This window comes from Leptidea sinapis, chromosome 18 (assembly GCF_905404315.1).
Source record: "Leptidea sinapis chromosome 18, ilLepSina1.1, whole genome shotgun sequence".
In the NCBI taxonomy this organism is placed as follows: domain Eukaryota; kingdom Metazoa; phylum Arthropoda; class Insecta; order Lepidoptera; family Pieridae; genus Leptidea; species Leptidea sinapis.
In genome coordinates, this window is record NC_066282.1 from 4,035,861 (window position 1) to 4,058,211 (window position 22,351).

Sequence of the window (22,351 nt, forward strand, 5' to 3'; positions counted from 1 at the left end):
AAAATTGTTAATAGTCTGGATAAAATACAAAATAAATGTATGCGTACAATATTGGGTGCACTTAAAACTAGCCCAATAGCTGCTATGCAAATCGAGGCCAACCTTCCTCCTTTGTGTATTAGATTTAGTTATCTTAAAGAAAGATTTATTTTAAAGCTCTATAGCTTGCCGACGAACAATCTTCTTAAGAATCTTATTGCTTATCAATCGTCTTCATTTCAGAGACAGTTGTTTATCTTGCAGGATTTTTCTTCATTTTTTAAATTTCTACAAGATTTAAATATTCATCGGAATAATGATATACTTCCCTGCCATGCAGGTTCTTTTCGATGTAAATATTCTGCAATTAATGTTGTAATAGATCCAAATTTAACTTCAAAAGAGGAGGTTCATGTATTATTGTCAGAATGGTCTAATTGTAAATTTGTTTATACGGATGGCGCAAAAAACAATAATAATGTTTCTTTTGCAATCTACCTTCCTGAAATTAGGAAGGGTATTGGCTTTAAGATTAATAGATATGCCAGTATTTTTACTGCTGAAGCCGTCGCTATTCTTTTTGCTTTAAAGCATATTAAGAAACAAAATCAACTTAATAAGAAGTGGGTAATAGTTAGTGATAGTATGAGTGTGTTAAAAAGTTTGTCAAATAACAAAATGAGTGCTAACATCAATTACATCATTTTTGCTATAAAGGAATTGTGGTTCGAACTATGTTTAATCGATATTAAAGTGGATTTCGTTTGGGTCCCGTCCCATATAGGAGTAGCAGGAAACGAAAGCGCTGATTTTCTAGCTAGAACTATCATTAATATATCCGATCTATCCCTATATCCTGATTGCAAAGATCTAGACATTAACATACCATTTACAGATATAATAAGTAATCTAAAACAGCGTATGACTCTTCTTTGGGGAAGATATTGGTACAATTGTACAGAAGTTGAAAATAAGGCTCATTTGTATACTTTGTTAGATAATCCCGTTAATAGCACACCCTGGTTTTGTAAGTTTAAAAATAACGCTCACAGAAAGTTCTATACTACAATAACACGAATGCGTATTGGTCACTATCGATTGAATTTTCATCTTCATCGCAAAAAAATTGTCTCCTCTCCTTTTTGTGACCATTGTAATAAGCAACAAGATCAGTCTCTGGATCACATCTTTTTTGATTGTTCGTCCTTTGGCATACAGCGCCTTGTGCTGATGGATGAGCTACTGGAAATATATGGTGCACCCAATATAATCCCGCTCTCAGTAATAGATCTATTAAAGGACACATCAACTTATATGTCCTTGTATAAATTTGTATGTAGTACTGTAAATACATTGTAATTTGTAGATACATACGTTGTAAATTTGTTTATAATTATGTAAATACGTTATAACTCGTACATATACAACTAGTAATAGCATAGCGCAATTCGCGAACTGAACAGATAATGTAAATAGGTAGGTATTATTCTAAAAAGTTATGCAAATTACACTGGATTTGACTTTAAGAAAAGGGGAAAATTATTAGGGACTATATTACTGGATTTGGACTTACTAAAAGGAAAATATGGAAAATATTCTTTAGAGAATTATACATTAACGGAAATGGTAAAATAACTGATGACTTTAAGACTGGATTGGATTTGATGAAAGAAACTACTATAAATATTCGCTATCGAATATACATAATTGGAAAAGGAAAATGGAAATAATGTAAGATGAAATGAGAAAACTGGATTGGACTTTTTGTAAAACAAAATAGTGAAAATAATAAATACCAAAGAAATGAAAATACTAACGACAAGGCAGTAAGGCCCCTGGCTATAGCCTGTTCGAAAGAACGAATTAATATATTAAAAAAAAAAAAAAAAAAATGATTACAAAATACAAAGTTGAAACTTGAAGTGCATGTTAAATGTTTCTCTAACCTTAAAAGTTATAAACATGCAGAAAATTAAAAGAAAAAGTGAAGAATATGCCGAATCTTCGCCAAAGAAAAAAAAGGTAAAGTTTGAAGAACCTAAGAATGAAATAAAAGAAGCGACAAATATAAAGAAAGTGGACAAAAAAGATTCATTAAAGAAATTCGAAAAAGACAATACAAAGAAATCAAAGAAAACGTTTTTAAAAAAGGGACAAACGAACGAAAAATCTAAATTTAATAAAGACAAATTTGGTAATAAAAGTGGAAAGCACGGTTTCAATAAAGATAAGAATGCTAAAGGTTCCGAGCAAAAAGAGAAACCGAAATGGTCAGAGATGAAAAAGGAGAAAAAAAATTTAAGACTGGAGAGGCGTAAAGCTAAAGCCACCGCTGAAATTTTTGAAATATCACATAAGGCAAAGCTATTATCGGCACAAATACAAAGGTATTATTAGCTTTTTTAATAATATGTAATTGACCCCCATCTAAGAAAATTGTTCCATAGTAAATCAATTGCACAAAATTGTACATTTGGTGTACCGGTTTTTTATTCTTTGTACAATAATGCTTACTAATAGTAAGTTTGCTTACTTAAACCAGAAAATTCAAGGGTCACTATAGTGTGATCACATGAGATTTTGTTTGTCAGATAATTAATCTTCTTTTCTTTTTTTTTTTAGGAAAGTGGTAAAACAAGATTTTAGGGAAAACTCTTGTAAAGAACTACATGGACTTCTAAAGGGCCAGTATAAGTCCATAGCATTAACCCATGACTTAAGTAGAGTTATTCAGGTTCTTCTCAAATATGGCAATGAAGAAATAAAGAATGAGGTCACTAGAGAGGTGATAGATATAATGGTGCCTATGATGCAGTCCAAGTATGCACATCATTCAGTAAAGCGAATATTGAAGTATGGCACAGATAATTTACGACATGAAGTAATAAGTAAAATGTTTGGTCATGTTGTGTCATTAGCGTCTCATACTATTAGTGCTCCTGTGTTAGACTATGCATGTGGAGAATTTGCAAATAAAAAAGAGAAACTGTACATGCAGCAAGAGTTTTATGGGGACATGTATAAAAATGTATGTATAATTATATTATTAACTAGTTTATGAATTCAATCACTGTATGGTTAGCATGAAATTACATATAACATAGATGATTCTAAGGCTCATTGCTAATAAATAAATAAAACATTATTATTTTCTATTTACAGACTAAAGATGACAAAGTTAAAACATTAAACGACACATACAAAGATAGCCCAGAAATGAAGTCCGCCATTTTGCAGTCTTGTAAAGTTAATATACAAAAGATTCTTGATAAAAATCTTCATGATAGTGAGTAAGTATTAAAATTTTTACATTTACAAGTTGAAAGATTACTGTAGATAAAATAAGAATGTGAATATTTCATAAAATCAAGTTGTATTCACCCATCTCCCAAGAACTCTGCTGTAGTCTAAACTAATCTATTAAAAATAGGGCCCACAAATTACTTATTTTAATGTAACATAAAAACAATACAATTTATAACAATTTTTATACTCATGAACAACAATGTTCAAGTGTTTACAATCAAGGCTTTTGATTATTTAAAATTCTCTCTCTTAAAAATATTTCAAATAGACAACAACTTTGCTTTTCTAAAAAAAAATTTAGCCCATTAATCTCATTCTCGACCTCTGTCCTTCAAATGCCTTGTTGGCAGAAGTTGTTGCTGTAGCTCTAGCAAAGGAGCCAACTACTAATTGTGAGCTTGGGAACTAATGAATTTAATAATTTGTTGGCCTCTAACACATGTCAAAGTCAAAATATTTTATTGACATAAGATCAAAAGACTGCCCGTCAACGTCAACCATAAAAAATACAATTAAGTTACATACATATTAATTACATAAAAGTTTAAACATATTTTCAAAACAATGCAAACCAGTGAAACAACACAAGGCTGAACCATATAATCCATAAAAAACAACTAAAATACTATTTAATTCCATATTGTAATATTGTTTACATAATCTTCAATACTGTAATAAGCCTTCGACATAAGTCTGCATTTAATAAAAGATTTCAATTTATTTATTGATAATTCAGATACACTTTTTAGTAATTTATTGTAAAATTACTATGGCCATGGCCAGTTAAATCAACTTTAGTGTCAATAATTTACTATCTGTATTAATTTCAGGATATTACATTCAGTTTTATATGACTACATAAGAGAATGCTCTGCTGAAGAGAGAGTAGAATTAATATCAACTTTGAGTCCACTGATTGTGCCTCTCAGTAACTCTCTGCCAGGAGTAAATGCAGCCAGCATATGTGTTTGGCAAGGAACTAACAAAGATAAAAAGGTAAGCTCAAACTTAGTTGTCAATAGTTGCATATGTTAGGAAGTACTTTGCAGTGGAATTGTTTTGACTTAGAGCTATTATTATAAACTCTATAGTCTATAGCTTGAATAACATTGTATGCTGGCATCTGCACTTTATTTACTGAAAAAGGTATGGGGAGGATTTACCTCCTTATTCATAATAGTCTGCTAACTTAAAGCATTGTTAATTCTCAGTCTATCTTCTTCTATTGACCTAAGTCAGAATGAGAAAAAACACTCCTCAGCGGCTGTTTAAAGTTAGCGGACCATTATGAATAAGGGGGTTATATTATATACAAATTGAGAAATATGAGTGAGTACTGTTATAGTACAAGCATTGATAATTAACTAGCTTTTACCTGCACCTTGTCTGTGTGTAATAGTTAGGGGCAGCATTTTTTATTTTTTTATATACTCACTTTGCAAATAATACACATATAAACTGTGATTTTTAATACATTTTTATAAGCTACTAGCTATAGAACTTTCTTCCCACACAGGTCTAAATTTTAAAACGCTAGAACAAATATATCAAGTGCCTAAATACAAAGTCTCATGGTGTTATCTTCAATTCAACTTTCAACCCTGCCAAACCTTTCATTCGCAATGAAAAGGCTTGGCATGTGTTAGTGTATGTGCTTTCCCAAGCTCTTGACTATGTCTGTACAAAAATTCATCAAAACCGGTTCAGTGGTTTAGGTGTGAAACCGCAACAAACAAACTTACAATCACATTTGTTATATTAGTAGGGATACCGGGATCAGAATCATAGTTAAATAGATTGCAAACATATTGACTATTAACATTAAATATGGCTAATTTCAGACAATTTTAAAAGTTGTGAAGGAACATGTGGTGGCATTAAGTAAACACAAGACTGGATATAGGTTACTGATTGCAATATTTGATTCAGTTGATGACACAGTGCTTGTAAAAAAAGCTATTGTGTCCACAATTGCTACAAATTTCAAGGATATAGCAAAAGATCATTGGGGTAATATGGTAAGTACCTAACAAACCTCTTTTGTTGATAATTTACTTTTGAAGTGTGCTTACCTGTTGCAAAAATTAAAAAACCACATTTAACAATTACAGCTGATATTTAGAATAGGACAAAGCTAAAAGATGGGCTGATTAATTGATGACTAGTTGGGAAAGTTTTAAATTTAGTTATGATTAGATGAATTTCTCTTCAAAAATATTTGTTTTGGTTTATTTAAAACATATAATAATGATAGTAGTTATTTCAAAAAAAAAAATCTTTAAGTTAAGCTTAACTTAAAAACTTGTAATCTTTAATTTTTAAAATACACAAGATTTACTTGTCATCTAGGCTAGTAGTTACTATAATGTTGGTTATAAGTGCCTATTTGCAACAAAGTCTTTGTTGGCCCATTTATAATTAAGTTCTAGATTGAACAGTTTCATAAAAAATGAGAATAAGCGAGAGAGATAAATAGCAGTTTTCAAGGAGCTTTCTTCCATGTACTACAAAGCTGTGGAATGAGCTTCCTTGTGTGGTGTTTCCGGGACAATATGACATGGATACCTTCAAAAAAGCACCCTCCTTAAAGGCCGCTCCTGTGATTCCTCTGGTGTTGCAAGAGAGTGTGGTGGTGATCACTTAACATAAGCTGACCCTTACGCTCGTTTGTAAAAAAAATTGAAAGATTAAGAATTTTTTATATTTAAAATGTTTCTCATTCATTGCTGATCTTAAATGAATCATTTAAATGACTTAATATTTGTTATTTTTGAGTGGTTTCCCTCATTTCTGGGATAAAACTATACAAATATTTTTACATATAAAAATTTATGGACAGTTTGAGAATCAAGCCTTATCTCTTGCGTTATGGCCCACTGCTTTAACCACCTATATGGTATGGCTGTTCTACTCTCGTGCCGGGTTGATATTGACAGTTGACAAAGCGCTGGATCGTTGATCTTGACCTCATCATCCATAAACTTTGGTATGTAAACTAAATTTGTGTAAATGTAACTATGTTTTTAGACATTGCATTGGCTTGTAAAACCAAAAGATCCAGCAGCATTTCATCCAAGTTTCATAAAATTCCTTGAAGAGGGTGTCCACAGCGGGACATCCAAGAAGGACACAGAAATTCGTGTGTCAGAGCTCCGTGAAGCAATTTTACCAGTTCTGAAGGAAGATATGGCTAGTGATGCAGAGTTCTGGCTTAATAGCAAGGCAGCTATGTTGCTGGCACTGGCTGTGCTCTCTATTGGTATTAAATTATTAAATATAAAATTTTGTGGTTGTTTATACATACATACATATTTTCTGTACTTTATAAATTAAATCATTACATTATTATCCATATCACAAAACGTTTTTTTGTCTGTTTTCTTTTAATAAATAAATTTAAAAATGGGAATTGTTATAAAATGATAATATGTAAATGACTGATGTTTTTAAATTTCAGAATCATCTAAAAATATAGTAGAAGCGTTTGCTAAAGCGATCTGTCGGCCTGACTGGAAAATAAAGGTGAACAATGAGGAAGTGTTGGCAGTAGAAGATGCTGGAATACACATGTGTTTGAAGAAACTAGCTCTTATGGACAAGAGTGCCGAGTACAGCCTTGGCGAGTCTATTTGCCAATTTTTGGATGGTGATGCTGTAAGCTAACTTTTTTTTTTTCATATTCATTTGTAAGACTAAAATAATATTCACACTCTTTTTTACACAAATAATCTTGGCCTCTTACCAAGCATCACCTGTAACTTTGGGTGCAAGATATTGATGTTGACAAGGAATACAAAAGAAAGTCTGTATTTAACAAAATATTATAGAAATGTGTGACAATTAAGTTTATTAATTATGTTTAAGTTTCTTTTAAATTACAAAGTTCGAGAAAATTATTTTAATTTACAAAATCAATCAGAATAAGGTAAAAATAAATTTTCCAGGATACAAACATTTTTGTGTGCAACATTTTATCGTGTTTTTTCCATAAAGTTAGCCCTTGCTAATGTTTACTTAGTATGGCCCTTCGAATCTCCTTGGCATAGTTCTTATCAAATTATGAATAAAATCTTGAGGTGTTAAGAGAGAGACCTTAAGGCCTAAACATGCTCTAACTCGGGGAGCGCGCTGGCCTCCTTATAACGTTAATAACCTTATTTCGATGTTATTCAACAACCTTAGTTGTTATGCCATATGCCATGCATTACCATGCATAAAAACAAGCCTATCTCTGATTAAAAGTGCAAATGGTGCAACAATTTCTTCTAAAATGTCATTTACGTATTGTGGCGCCGCGGCCGTTGAATGTCCCATTCTCAATGACGCATAGTTCCGTACGTCCGCTCATACAAATACCTCCCCATACCATAACTGTCCCTCTACCATATGCCACTTTACCAATTAAGTTGCACTGGACGTACCTCTCTTCCAGGCATCTCTCCACACTTTAATTCTTCTATTATCTGGCTTTAAGCTACTATAAACGAGGCATTTAAAGCAAAATTAAAACTCGAATTCATAAGTTGAGAAAATTTTCACGCTACAGATGTTTCAACATACATACGAACACAGTACATACTTAAATAACAAATGAGATTCGAAAAACATTCTAAAACTTTATTTTTTATAGGATTTATTTGGTTGTCAACAAGAAATATCAACAGTTTTTGTTGCATTCCGCTTAATTTGTCCAAGTGTCCACAATTCATATAATATAAACATCCATATTCATGACTACCAGTGGGAGGCTCCTTTGCACAGGATGCCGGCTAGATTATGGGTTCCACAACAGCGCCTATTTCTACCGTGAAGCAGTAATGTGTAAGCATTACTGTGTTTCGGTCTAAAGGGCGCCGTAGTTAGTGAAATTACTGGGCAAATGAGACTTAAAATCTTATGTCTCAAGGTGACGAGTGCAAATGTAGTGCCACTCAAATTTTTAGGATTTTTTCAAGAATCCTGAACGGCACTGCATTGTAATGGATAGAGCGTATCAAAGCTGGAAGTCCTGCTCGTCTCGTCCCTTATTTTCATAAAAAACTTATTTATTAATTGGTTAAATTATTATATTTATATATATATATTATATAAATATACAAAATATTTATATATATATAAATATTTTGAACTTATTATTATATTTTTGAACAACTTTCTTGTAAATATTTAAATACTCTTATATGTTGTTGCAGATTGAAAAATGGGTGGCAACAAACCGTGGCTGTTTCTTTATTCTTAAACTAATTGAAAACAATCAAGAAAAGGTTGTGAAGTTATTAAAAAAGAAAATTTCTTCACACAAGAATATTTTGAAAATGCAAACATCTGAGGGAGCCAAGTTACTGTTACAGTCACTCGAAAATAAATAAAATACTACATTGTAATAAATTTATTAACATCATTTCACAATTGTTTTATTATAATAATCTTAAATTTATAATACATGTGTGTCCTTACAATCTATTATTGGATGTCAATATATTTCCTAACTCAAATCTATTATTTTCGTTCTGTCCAGTTATATATACTTTTCTATATTAGTATATTCTATGGTTTAATGTCAGAATTTATATTCTAACCCCCTTATTCATAATGGTCCGCTAACTTTAAACAGCCGCTAAGGAATGTATTTTCTCATTCTGACTTAGGTCAATAGAAGAAGACAGTGTAAATTAGCAATGCTTTAAGTTAGCAGACTATTATGAATAAGGGGGTAGTTCTTTACTAAATTACACTTATTATTAAATAATTGTTAAGTTATAGTCTCTCTGTCCTCTGTATATAGTATTATACCCACAGCAATATTACTTATATTCTGGAGAAGAGTAGATAGTTCCATAGATTTACAATATAGTGGTGTATACACAAAGAGTGTGAGATAAAAGAAAATCTCTAACGCAGATACAATAAGATAAAAAAGAAAAGCGAATCTATTCTGCTGTAACCGATTTTGATTGACAAGTCTTAATCAGGCACACTTGACATTAGCTACTAAGGGTATGTACCGATATGCACTGCGACCACTGTACAGTGTTATATCAATTTAGTATACTGTGAAGCCGTTCCTTTATAGCCAGTTATACTGGTTACTATTTGAAACAGAACGCAATCAGTGTATTAAAGTTTTATAGTTCATTAAAAAAACTTTTGTTGGAGTACCGTCAAATTAAAAATATTTTAGGCACTCGAGTGGTTATGACTGATCACGTGATCAAAGTACTGCGAGTACCTTATCTCGAAAACGCCAGTGCTCACAGTAGGATATGGCGGTGATTTATGACGTCATATATTTTACTAGGGTACTCCGGCAGTATACTGGCAGTCCATAACGGAACGAGTTTTTCTACAAAGATAGCACTGTGCAGTGCTCGCAGTTCATATCGGAACATACCCTTAGTATAATTTGAATAAAAAACAGTCATAGTGTTATGGGGCGGTCGTCTGTACCCTCGAGTATATTCAAAGTCTAAGTATATTATGGTGCCCCGTAGTCAACTGAGTTGTCGGATCATAAATGTCAATAACAATAGGAGTCTTAAAGGAATGTGCAAAACTTTGCTTCTTTGAACAAAGCAACCCACATTGAATTTGTCGTTAGGGTAAACTTGCATGTAACATGTAATTAATTGACTTCCATACTTACTTACTATGATATGAATTTGGAATATCCTACCGCTTCATAGGAACAAAATATTATAGGGAACCAGATAAATATATATTTATTGTTATAACATTTATACAATATTTATAGGCCTGACGCTTCAGTTAAAAACGTGGACATAGCCTGTGAACAACCAAATTTTTATTTTGCCCAGATCTTCAGAACTACGAAAATAAGCACCTTTCAGGAATGTCGTTCTTTCGATAAGCAATTATCACTTAGTGTTTTGCAGTACTTAATAAAGGCCAATACTCAAAGAACTAACAATCTAATCAAACATAAATTAGAACCCATTGTATCCAGTAATTGAATTTTTACGTGCTCTCGTTAGAAGCTAGACTTAAACTTAACCTTAACAGACAGCCAAAAAAGCTGACTTATATAAGAAAACTTTTATGACATTGTAATATATATGTCTACATAGAACAGTACAGTATTTTCTTGCATTGTATATAGTAAATATGGATCTTGATGTTGCAAAGTGATACAAATCCAATTATAGGACACACTAATTGCTATTCTCCCACTGCTAGACAATAACGGCTAATGCACATTTAAAAAGATTTATCTACACAAAGTTATTTACAGCCAACTATTTGTGATGATAAGTATTTTGTTAAATTATTTGTTCTTTTAACAGATTATAGGTATTAAACATACATTTGATTATAATAAGTATAAAAATCTATACAATTAATACATATACAATATCAAGCTACAGTGGCAAAATAAAATGGACCCATGAGTAGTGCTAATTACCCATATTCATAAAAAAAATACATAATTCACATTTATAAATAAATTTTCCAAAATATCATTGCAGGACAACCTGTAAGTAATCTGTATTGTGTTGAGGCACTAGTGAATAGCGTGTATGATGTATCGATGACGTAATCAACATACTTACTTGTAACATCGTGGCTTAGGTAGCACGTAGGTGCTCTAACCAGTCTGTTGCATACTGTGTACCGTGTAGGGTGTTTGTGGTAAATAAATAACCTGTTCTCGATTGGCATCACACAACTGACTTTTACTTGCATTCCAAATAGCCTTCTGATCTCTAAAGAACAATAGTGATAGTGCAGATGAAGAGAGTGACTCCTACAGCACTGACATAAAGTAATTTAAAAAAAATCTGTATAATTTGTTTATTTGAATATTTTAATTAATTACTTTAATATTTCGATTTATTTTTTAATGTCGCAATTGTCCCACACTGTATAATATTGTTGAAAGCATTTCTAGTAAAAATTCAGATAATTCCTAATCCTGTATTCTTTATAAGGATCCTAAATATTTACAAAATATTTAATAATTAAATTAGAATCAATATAATTAGTAGCATAGAATTAAAATTTATTATTATCATGTCCATATCTTTCCAACCGACGAAAACCCAACTGAGTCAGCAATTTTCATTGTTTTATGTAACAATTCTTCCTGAAGATCACTCTCAGATCTGAGAATTAAGAATTGAATTTTAAAACATAGTTGAGTTATTATGGCAAGATATAAGTAAATTCTAGTTGTAAATAATATTAAATGATGGAGTTTAATGGATTGTTCCATACATATGGAAATTACAATTACAAGGAAAAAAATTTATCTAATAAAATTATTAACAAAAATTAAAAGTATTTTAAAGGTGTTTCCCTACTGAGAGCTTTCGTCTTTTATATAAGATTCATTCATATTCATTTATATTTATTGCACTTATATGGTAAATACAGGTGTAGTCTAATAGTTAGCCATATGACACACAAATTTTATGAGTCTATGGCAATATTACATTATATATAATAAAAACTGGTAACAAATTTAAATTAATAATTATAACCTTTTAACTATTATAACTTTTTAACCTTTCATTTAGAAATGTTAAGGCTCTAGTAAAATTTTTGTGACAGATATGTTTTTAGTATTGGATTTATTTTAGCACCCTGACCAGATGTATTGCTGGCCTGTGAGATAGGAGAATCCTCTATACTTGATGGTCTCTAAGTCATATTCGTTTCGGAATACAACAGCCGGTAGATGAATCCACAATGTAGCAAACCATTTAAAGTGAAACATGTGGTTGTGGAAAGGAAAACATTAACATATTGTGTGGGTGAAAGTGGAAAATAGACTGCTGGTATAACCTTAACAACTCTTAAGCACTTGATTTGAGCAACTCAAATGGAAGAAGCTGGTACTGGGGAAAGCCCCAATCCAGAGTTGCGTATAGCATTTTAGGTATGGCCACATTCGCGCCTTGTATATTGACGACCTGTATAGCCGAGGGGTTAGCGATCCTACCTACTAAGCTAGAGGTCCCGGGTTCGAATCCCGGTAGGTGCAAGCGTCATAAATTTGATGAATATGGATGTTTGTTTCCGATTCATGGATGTTTAAATGTATTTATGTATGTTTATATGAATTTATGTATGTTTAAGTAAGTATATTGTATTAAATATATCATTGTCTTGTAACCCATAACACATGCTATATATGCTTAACTTGGGGCAAGATAATTTGTGTAAAAAGTGTGTCAATATTATTATTATTATGTGGTGGCTTGAAGTGAAGTACAGTCTCGACTTACTTAGCACAACAAGATATAATGCTCTGTTATCATCATACGTGGGTAACACTGAAAATGTTTAGAAATGGCCAGTTAGAAACATTGCTAATGAAAACTTTTTTTGAATTTCAATTTAAGAACTCTGGTAGAATATTAGATTCATTTGTAATTTGTTTTTGTGAATTGGCGGCAAACTCTTGTACACATGAAAATGAACCTAACGCGAGAAAATTTTCATTCTATGATTTAATGACTTTCGTTGTGGGCTTACTCAACAACAAAACTATGATAGGCTGCGATTAGCGTTTTTTAATGAAGCCCCATCTCGTGCCACTATTTACAATTGGTTTAACGAGTTTAAGCATGGACGTAGCAATCTCAATGATGATCCGCGTGAGGGACGTCCTTTAACAGCGACTACTGAAGATAACATTAGTGCTGTGCGACGCATGATAGAGGAAGATAAGAGAGTGACCTATTAGCAGATACGTGCAAGCCTAGGCATTGGTATGAGTCAAGTTCAAAAACAGATGGATCCCCCATACTTTAACGGACAACCAGAAACACTTTCGTATGGACTGGTGCCGCCAAATGTTAGATAAGTTCAAAGGCGGTGACTCAAATACTGTATTTGACATCGTCACAGGTGATGAAAGCTGGATATATTGCTACGAACCCGAAACCAAAAGACAATCAGATCAGTGGGTTTTCCTTTCGAGGATCGGCCAGCTAAGGTAAAGAAAGGAAGTCAAGGAAAAAAGATGATTGCCTCATTCTTTTGTCGGAAAGGTCATTTCGCGACAGTTGTGCTAGATGATGGAAGGACAGTTACTGCAGACTGGTATATCAATCGCTGTTTGCCTGTTATCTTGAAAAAATTTGAAAGCAGCGCCCTCGAAGCAGGATCCTCCTTCACCACGGCAATGCTTCAGCGCACTCCGCAAAACGGACTGTTGAATATTTGACAATGGCAGGTGTCGAGATAATGAGTCATCCGCCATACAGTCCTGACCTGGCGACCTGCGACTTTTATTTATTCCCAAGAACTAAAGATAAAATTCGAGGTATTCGCTTTACAAGCCCGGAAGATGCGGTGAAAGCGTACGAAAATGCCATAGAAGAGACCCCTAAGGAAGAATAGGCGCACTGCTTTACTCAGGGGTTCCATCGAATGCGACCATGTGTAGAGAGGAACAGAGATTACTTCGAAAAAAAATAAAAGTATTGGCGACTTTCTACATCAAGCCGTTTTTCATTTTCCAAACATTTTCAGTGTTACCGAGGTACTAATATGGCTGTAAAAAGTGATAAAGGCATTTATTTTCTCAAAATTGACTCCTTTAGAATTCTCTTTGATGTCATATATAATTACCTATTGGTGTTAAGTGATCACCGCCGCCCACATTCTCTTGCAACACAGAGGAATCACAAGAGTGTTGCCGGCCTTTAAGGAAGGTGAATATAACATAACAGATAGCAGAAGTACCTCTCAGGTGGGAAACACCTTAAAGCAGTGAATGTTAATGAAAATTTTTTCTTAAAAAGAATCATACCTGTTAGCATCAATGACTTCCCAGTCTTTATCTTTCAATTGCATGTATATTTCATTTACTCTCTTTTGAAATTCTGGTATTTCATATCTAAAAAAACATAGAAGGACCATAACAACATGCTGCATGTAGATTATCTTTTAAAAGGATTTTATCATAGATAATTTATATGTCTAGATAGAGCCTCTTGCTGCCAGACAACCGATGAAAACAGGCCAGGTTTATTACTTTAGTGTATGTGACAAGCGTTCCAAAAATGCATAGGCTTTGACAGAACACAACTGATAGCCCTCACGGGGTTCCTATCCGGCCATTGCAAGCTAATTGGGCACCTAGCCAGAAAGGGTCTCAGTGAATCAAACATGTGCTGACTCTGCTGCGAAGCCACTGAAGACCCCATACACATTCTTCTGGAATGTGAAGCCATCGCCAGAATCAGGCTTGGGTGTCTTAAAACACCTTCGCAGCGTGCAGACACCTTCGCAGAGTCTTCGAAAGCAGAGGACGTGCCATGCCTGGACCCTCTGAGGATCCTACGCCTTCTAAAAATAATAGGTATCGAGGATATAATTTAAATCTCGGCACAGTAACATGTATCCTAATAATTAGTAGCCTCGATTCTCCTCATTAACTTTTAAGATTGAGAACAGGTGCGCTAGCGCAAGAAGGGGTCACAATAGATCCTAGGATATAAGTGCATTGAAATCCCCAAATCATAATAATAATAATGTGACAAGCTATGTCTTAAACTCACAATTTATATGTCACTTTGTGTTATTCTGTGCTGCAAAATAGAGGTTAACTGTCAACCTCAATTTTTTTTAACATTTTCACAGCTTACAGTCTAGACATAAAAATGATCTAAGGATTTTATTTAAATATTATAATAAAAGGAAATAAATATTACCTCTCATTTCCAAAGCCATTCCTTTGCTGCATTACATCCAAAGGTATTGTAAGAAAGAATACTTTGTCCGGTTTTGGTAATCCCATGTCTGATGCCTTACACCAATTTAAATCTAAACCTAAATAGAAAAGTATCCAAGTAACACAAATCATTTACAACAGATTGTGTGGACATTGAAACACATAATACAGTGTGTTTTATTTGCAATGTGTTAATTTAATTGCATGATAAGCAAGCTTGCAGAATTGTTAGTGATTGTAATCGCTATCATTGCCATCAAAGAGATTAGATGTATATATTATTTTTGATAGAAAAACACAAGATGTACCTGATGGTAAGTAATGAGCATACTGTCCATTACAATGCATTCAAATTCAAATATTTTTATTCAAAATAGGATTTAAAATCACTTATTGAACGTCAAAAACCACCACCCATTCAAATGAGGCTGCCTCAGACCTGAGAAGAATGGGCGCAAGAAACTCAGCGGGCTTTTTTTTAAATATGGATTACAATGTGATATTGTACAATAAACATTTCTAATTAAAGGGCCCGAGGGTGTTCGCTTTATTCCCAGTCCGTGGTGTCATTAAGAAAATTGTTTATGCTATAATAACCTTTCCCACACAAACATTTTCTTCTTCTGGGATCATATTGTAGAAACATATACTCGACCCAACCAAGTAGTAGGCATAACAAGTTTATGTTTGTTCCTCGAGCTAACATTATGAATGTCACAGTTTCTAGAAAATTCCTCAATGTGCTTATGAACATACAGAACATTATCAAAAATGTATTGAGCAGCAACAGTTAAAATGTTTATTTCTTTAAATTTTTCTCTTAATGATTCTTTAGGACCTAGGTTACAAATCATAGATTATGCATAGCTACTCGGGACTCTATATTGAATCCTAAGTGTGGAGATAATATGTTAAGTAGCCAGTCACTTCACATATAGCTATGACACTCTTCAACCCGAATCACAATAATGCTTGCACATCACTGATACCCACCTATCTAGCTAGCATCCTTTGCAATGAAGCCTCCCACAAATATAATAATAAATCATTTATGTCAGGCATATCACCCATATAAAATACAAGCAGACTATTTATTACATAATAAAAACTGTATTGTTTTTATTGAAGACATTAAATAACAAACTAAATATTTTAAATTACTTGTGTGAGATTCAATTGAGCTATACTTTAATAATAAGTTTACCAATTAACAGAAGCATGGTGGTCTGGTATAAGATGCCTCAAAATATATTTTTTTGTGTTGTAGTGTTGTGAGTGGACAAACAAGTATATGGGTCACCTGATGTTAAGAGATCATCACTGCACAAAATTCTCTTCCAACACAAGAGGAATCACAGGAGAATTGCCGGCCACTTAGAAAATGGTTTTTATGATGTATTTGCCACTGACAACTCTTATGTACTTAAATCTCCTTGTATGGTATTTAACTCATGGGGCACACTAATGTGCTTTTATAACAGGACTACTATAATAGTATTCTCATGAAATATATAGCTAATTAAATTATATATAAAAGTTATCTATTATACCTTTGGCCGCTGAAAAAGCAACACCTGAATAACAATACCTGTCCACTATGACAGTAATCCCTGTTTCTAATTTTGAAATAATTTCTTTGGATTTTTCCCAACGGTTGGCAGAAAACAGTAAGTGGATAGTTTCATCTGGAAGGTCAGTCTGCAATTCAAAAAGGTATTTTTGATTATTAGAGTTGAACAACATGAAGATATGCTGTGACTAATCTTAAACATTCTAGTAAAACAATTTAAATAAATTTATATAGTACATTATATGATGATTAAAAAGTTCTTAATCATGGTGAAGACAAAATATTTGTACCTTAGATAGTAAATAGTTGTTGATGACTTTTCCAATCTCTGTATTTCTTGATGGAAAATTAAAATACTCAGCGGAAATTTGCCTTTTTATCAAACTCTCAACTGTAAAACAATTAAATAATATTAGTTTCACGTACTTTCTATAATTATTCTTGAGTAAAAACAATACGTACCACTATGTACTTACCAAGTTGTTTACTTTGCGTCGTTTTACCTGTCCTATCTATACCTTCAATAACAATTAGTGCCCCACGTTTTACAATCATGTTTATTTAATTGGCGTTTATTAGTATAAAGTACACTCAACTATTATTCAGAATCTTACAAAATAAAGCTCGAGACATCTAAATTCTGCCGATATTTATTCTTATGATTACTCACTATTACAGATAATAATATTATGTTCACAAAATTTTTATATAAACAATATAATCTCGATCAAGTTTCCACACATATATTTAGCAGATTGTAGAGTTTAGGCACTTTACACTTCATTTAGTTTTACAATAGAGTTTAGTGTTTACACTTTACATCACAAGACGAGAAAAATTACAATAGATATATTTTATGGTGATTATTTTAGACTGTTTAATTCCATAAACTCCTAGTAGAAAATTGAGGTGGATAAAATTTTACCCGGGAAAGTGGTTGTCAAAATGACACAAATTACAGAACATAGATTATAAAGTACTTAATACTGATCCAATAGCGAAGGCCTGTGATCGCGTATGGCACTTCTCTCAAAACTTCCATCATTTGGGCTTCCCGAGAGCATATGCAAGTGAACCTTCAGCTTCCTCACTGGACGCAGCATACAAGTCCTTGTCGATATATATAACACAGACTTTCTATAATTATTCCTCTATTGAATGTCTGTCTACTATTTTTCAAACTCATTCAGCTGAATAATCTCGTGATCCCAATCTAACGTACAATAACCTCATAATTTAACTTTTTTTCCTTATTATATATTAAATATGTAAAGATATTATTACTGTTCTTAATCGTCTCTGCTTTTTCATTTCATCATAAAATGATGAATTCTAAAAATACCATCTTGCTTTATTTAATATCTTGTATGTACTTTCATTTGATTTTTCATCAGAATGAAAATTGAACCATTTATAAAAAAATCTTAAAAAAAATGATCTGACACTAAAATTCTTAAAAAAATATGACACTTTTGACATCTCAATATTCACACTTTGACATATTATTCACGTGTATCTGTTGTGATTAAGATTATACGTACGATGTGAAACAGTGAAATTATCAGGATTGTAGGTTATGGAGAATATTACCTCGTTAGAGTAAATATATTCTTTGAACTTTACTGTCATTTAAGTAATGTGAATATAGATTGAAAAGAAAAACAGAAATGGATATTGTTAACGAAATATTAGAAAAAGAGCAGAAGAAGGCAGAAAAATATAAGCCTATAACTGTCGAAAAACATTTAGAGCTTGAAATTGATATTGGGACACTGCTTGCATCAGATACAAATGATTTAGATAAAAAACTTATAAAGTAAGTATATTTTGTAGTTTTATAAAAATGACAGGCACATAAACAACATTACCTTTTAAACTATATTATTTTAGGTTAGATAAGGAAAGGGATGCATATTTACTATCACTGTCGCGGGACAACACGCAATTGTTATTGAATAAAATATGGGACCTACCCACAGAGAGGATTGATGAAGCAATAGTAGTGCGCCTACCACACCCCACAACAATTCTACCACGAGCCAAACCGGTACCTAAACCTAAGCCTCTTACAAAATGGCAAGAGTTTGCTAAGGCAAAAGGCATAACAAACAAGAAAAAGTCTAAGTTAGAATGGGATGAGCAATTGCAAAAATGGGTGCCATTGTATGGGTAAGTGTTTTTATCTTTTTACAGTACTATTATTGAGTAGATTACAGAGATTATATAGTGAGTAAAGAGATATGGATTTTAAAAGATATTGTAGTTTTGACTACAATTGACAATAAAACCTATAGGGAGTCTTAACATTTCATTTGTTTTAACATTTAATACATTGTAATTATGTACACATAGCAGAGTGTTTAAAGTATGACTTATTTATATAGGTACTGTTAAATAATAAAAAAACTATTGTTATATCAATCTCTTAATTATATATTTTTTGAAATAGTTTCAGAAAGGCTGCCGCTGAGAAAGAAAAGAGTTGGTTGATAGAAGTTCCACAGAATGTAAATCCAATGACTGATATGTATGAGAAAAAAGCAAATGAGAAGTCTGAGAAAGTCGCCAAGAATGAACTACAGAGGCTCAAGAATATTGCAAGGGCTAGAAAAGTCAAAATACCTAGAGTTGGTTTACCAGTTACAGCTGACAAAGCTTCAGCTTCACAGGTATGTACTTATTGTAATTATTAACATATTGTTACAATCAAAGTTATTAAGTCCATCTAATATGGAAGTGTGTTTAAAGTGGAGTGAACTGTTGTGTTGTGAACTGTACTATTTATAGTCTATGGACAGATATCAATTAGAACAATTACAACATAATACTGAGTAAGCAACACTCATTTTTCAGCCAGCCCACACAGCTAGCATGAACAGCAAACATCTAACATGCACTAGTTGTAGACATGTAAATATCTTCAATACAACATATTGTGTTGTTGTATACAATATAACTGTACTGCTAACATGATGTGTTTTTATAAGCATCTGAAAGCCTGTAGAGTGATTGAGGCCACACAGCTTTATTAGACCTCTCTAGAGTTTCAGTGTGGCAGTGTATTTTTATAGAAAAGGTGGACAAACAAGCAACAAATCAAAATGGGTCATCTGATGAGTGTTAACAGTTTACCTAGAAATTTATATACATGTGCTACACATAATGTGTAGCATCAATAGATTATAAATATTTAAGAAACTCTTGACAATGTTTGTTCTTCATAACGCAAATTTACCAAACCTGTGTGTATTTGTGTAATTTTTGATGTAGGTATTATATTTGAAGAAATAATCTTGAAATATCTCAGGATTTATCATTATACAAATATTATATTAATTTTCTTTATTACAGTTGGCCACAGCAACATCAGTAGCAAAAGCGTCAACCGCATCATTGGGCAAATTCCAAAATAAGTTACCCAAAGAGAAAGAAGCTAGAGGCATAGGTGTTCATGAACTGATTCCCGGTAAAGTGAAAAAAAGGAATCTGCCTGTGCCAACCCCACAAGCAGAGAAGGAGAATAATCTCAATCTGCTTGATAAGATTCTGAATAAAAGGCCCAAAATTGACATTGAAAAGGCTGTTGCTAAACACATCAATGAAGAGCAAAATCAGTAAGTGTTTAATTATAAACCTTAACCCCCTTATTCATAATAATCTGCTAACTTAAAGCATTGCTAATTCTCACTCTGTCTTCTTCTATTGACCTAAGTCAGAATGAGAAAAAACACTCCTAAGTGGCTGTTCAAAGTTAGCGGACCATTATGAATAAGGGGGTAAATATTTAAAAAAAAGGCAAGTTAAGGGGCATCAAAAAGAAAATTAATTCCAAGTGCTATCTAATGTCAGTGTTGTGCCTTGTTTCAGAATAGACAAAGAGAGAGATAAAAATTTGTAGTTATTAAGTTACCTCTGAAGCAAAATAGGGATGTTAGTAGTTTGGTGTGTATCTGTATCTATTCAGAAATATGTCAAATTTTGATTGTTTTTGTTTGAAAAGCAGATGTGATGGATATGGTGTATTAATATTCTAATTAGTCTAGAAAAAAATATAGTAATATCTAACTCTAAGTGAAGACAACATATTATTAATAATTTATTATGTATTTTTTTTTTAATTAACAATAATCATTACAAACAACTGCTGTTGTCAGTACATTCATACTTTAAATCTAGTATGTATAATTTGCTTTATGATCCTATAAATATCTGCTTCTCATTATTAAAGAGTTGATGGATAAGAAAGAGATGTACCATCATGGATTTATCACAAGCAAGGACATGCAAACAAGATGACTTTGTGAAGGGCTGTCAACAATCCTCTGCTTTGATCTTTGTGTAGATTCCATGTACTACTCTATGTCTTACTCTTGATAGATGATTTTATACCAGTATTATTTGATATATTAATCATTAAATATTTTTTTAATCTTAAGAAATGCTTTCTAGGAGGTCCCAAGAAAAAACCTTAAAACCATCCAAAGGGAAGGGTAAAGGTAAAGGAAATGTTACGAACTTCTCTGCAAAGAAGCCTAAAGCTGGGAAGGGTCAAAGAAACCCAAATAAGAATACACCTGGCAGGAAAAGACGATGATATGATTAAAATAAAACTTTATTCAGAACAAGGTTTTTTAATTATAACGTATCACATAAATTTTATGGAATAGATATGAAACAAAATATTATAGTAAAAATAAATACAAAGATCAAGTACTAATATTAAATTAAATTACAGTCAGTCCAGTAAAAAGTTTATCTCTTATATTTTTTCTCTACATACATTTTAATTTATCTTAATAAACTGAAATTCATTTTCAATAATTAATAAGCTCCCAATATTGGATAGGTAATTAATTTTAATACTGTAAATTGAAATTCTAATTACTATCTACTCAACAGCACACTAATATTTTATAATAATACATTAATAGCAAAGATTCAATAATACAAGTTATTTCGTTATCACAACTTGATTGCAAACCTTTTCTTGGTTTATTTTTAAAACTTTGTTACTAACATATATGAAAATAACTCTAAAGCTTTGTTTTGGAAGCATCTATGTGAACACTAATTATTTCAATCAGCCTAAAGACAAGTTATGATGATGTATATACTGCCTTAGATATGGGTCAGCATAAATTAACCATAGCACTAAAGCATTTTACTACAGTGGTCTGTACCCTTGTTGTATCAACCTGGTTTTTTCCGCGCAAGGAACACAGATTTAGATGCTGATGATAATTAAGTATGTGGCGTGTTGTTCGATGTTGAAATGTGGCGGGCCAGACAGTTCTTTGGAACTCTCAAAGCAACACCAAACTGTTCCTTCACACAGTGCCGGATTCCTGAAAACGAGCATCTCTGCGCGGCACTTTGTCACAACGTTCGAGCTGACACTGGGGCCCACCAGACCCGAGATGATGACAATATTCCATTTGTAGGCGGGCCTGTATTTTTTAGTGCCCTAATATCGTTTGAAGTATTAATATAATATAATAATTAATAGTCTTGTTCAATAGATCAATTAACAGATGACCCCAGTATCTTTGAAACCAATTAGGTTTCCCTTCCAGGTGACCACAGAATTGGCAATCGGTTGAAATCCAGTATTTTGTTAAACAAGGCATTAAGATTGGTGTCGAACAAGCGGTGACTAATGGAACTTTTTACTGCAAACTTGAGTCTGAAAATGCAGTTGTGAAGGTTCATTCCACCCCATTCCTCTATTTTCACAAAAGTGGTATTTATAGATTATATTGACAAGATTTTTTGGACGTGTGGACGATTTATGTCGG

General features: G+C 32.5%; 3 protein-coding genes across 3 annotated transcripts; 2 read left to right on the plus strand and 1 right to left on the minus strand.

The window, feature by feature from the left end:
- Window positions 1-1,882: 1,882 nt before the first annotated feature.
- On the plus strand, window positions 1,883-8,686 carry LOC126969370 (protein penguin). Its single transcript, XM_050814755.1, has 8 exons — window positions 1,883-2,366; window positions 2,602-3,007; window positions 3,142-3,269; window positions 4,116-4,281; window positions 5,127-5,303; window positions 6,313-6,544; window positions 6,743-6,939; window positions 8,478-8,686. Exons 1-8 carry the CDS (start codon window positions 1,906-1,908, stop codon window positions 8,652-8,654), a joined length of 1,944 nt encoding a protein of 647 aa, XP_050670712.1. The 5' UTR covers window positions 1,883-1,905; the 3' UTR covers window positions 8,655-8,686.
- On the minus strand, window positions 8,660-17,630 carry LOC126969384 (uncharacterized). The gene is made up of 6 exons (XM_050814776.1): window positions 17,033-17,630; window positions 16,847-16,947; window positions 16,537-16,684; window positions 14,967-15,084; window positions 14,063-14,149; window positions 8,660-11,405 (listed from the first exon to the last, which is right to left on the minus strand). The coding sequence occupies exons 1-6, from the start codon at window positions 17,109-17,111 to the stop codon at window positions 11,312-11,314; spliced, it is 627 nt and encodes a 208-aa protein (XP_050670733.1). The 5' UTR covers window positions 17,112-17,630; the 3' UTR covers window positions 8,660-11,311.
- A 448-nt stretch (window positions 17,631-18,078) lies between these two features.
- LOC126969380 (ribosome biogenesis regulatory protein homolog) lies at window positions 18,079-21,181 on the plus strand. Its single transcript, XM_050814772.1, has 5 exons — window positions 18,079-18,372; window positions 18,447-18,725; window positions 19,006-19,225; window positions 19,908-20,170; window positions 21,006-21,181. The coding sequence occupies exons 1-5, from the start codon at window positions 18,224-18,226 to the stop codon at window positions 21,148-21,150; spliced, it is 1,056 nt and encodes a 351-aa protein (XP_050670729.1). The 5' UTR covers window positions 18,079-18,223; the 3' UTR covers window positions 21,151-21,181.
- The last annotated feature ends 1,170 nt before the right edge of the window (window positions 21,182-22,351 follow it).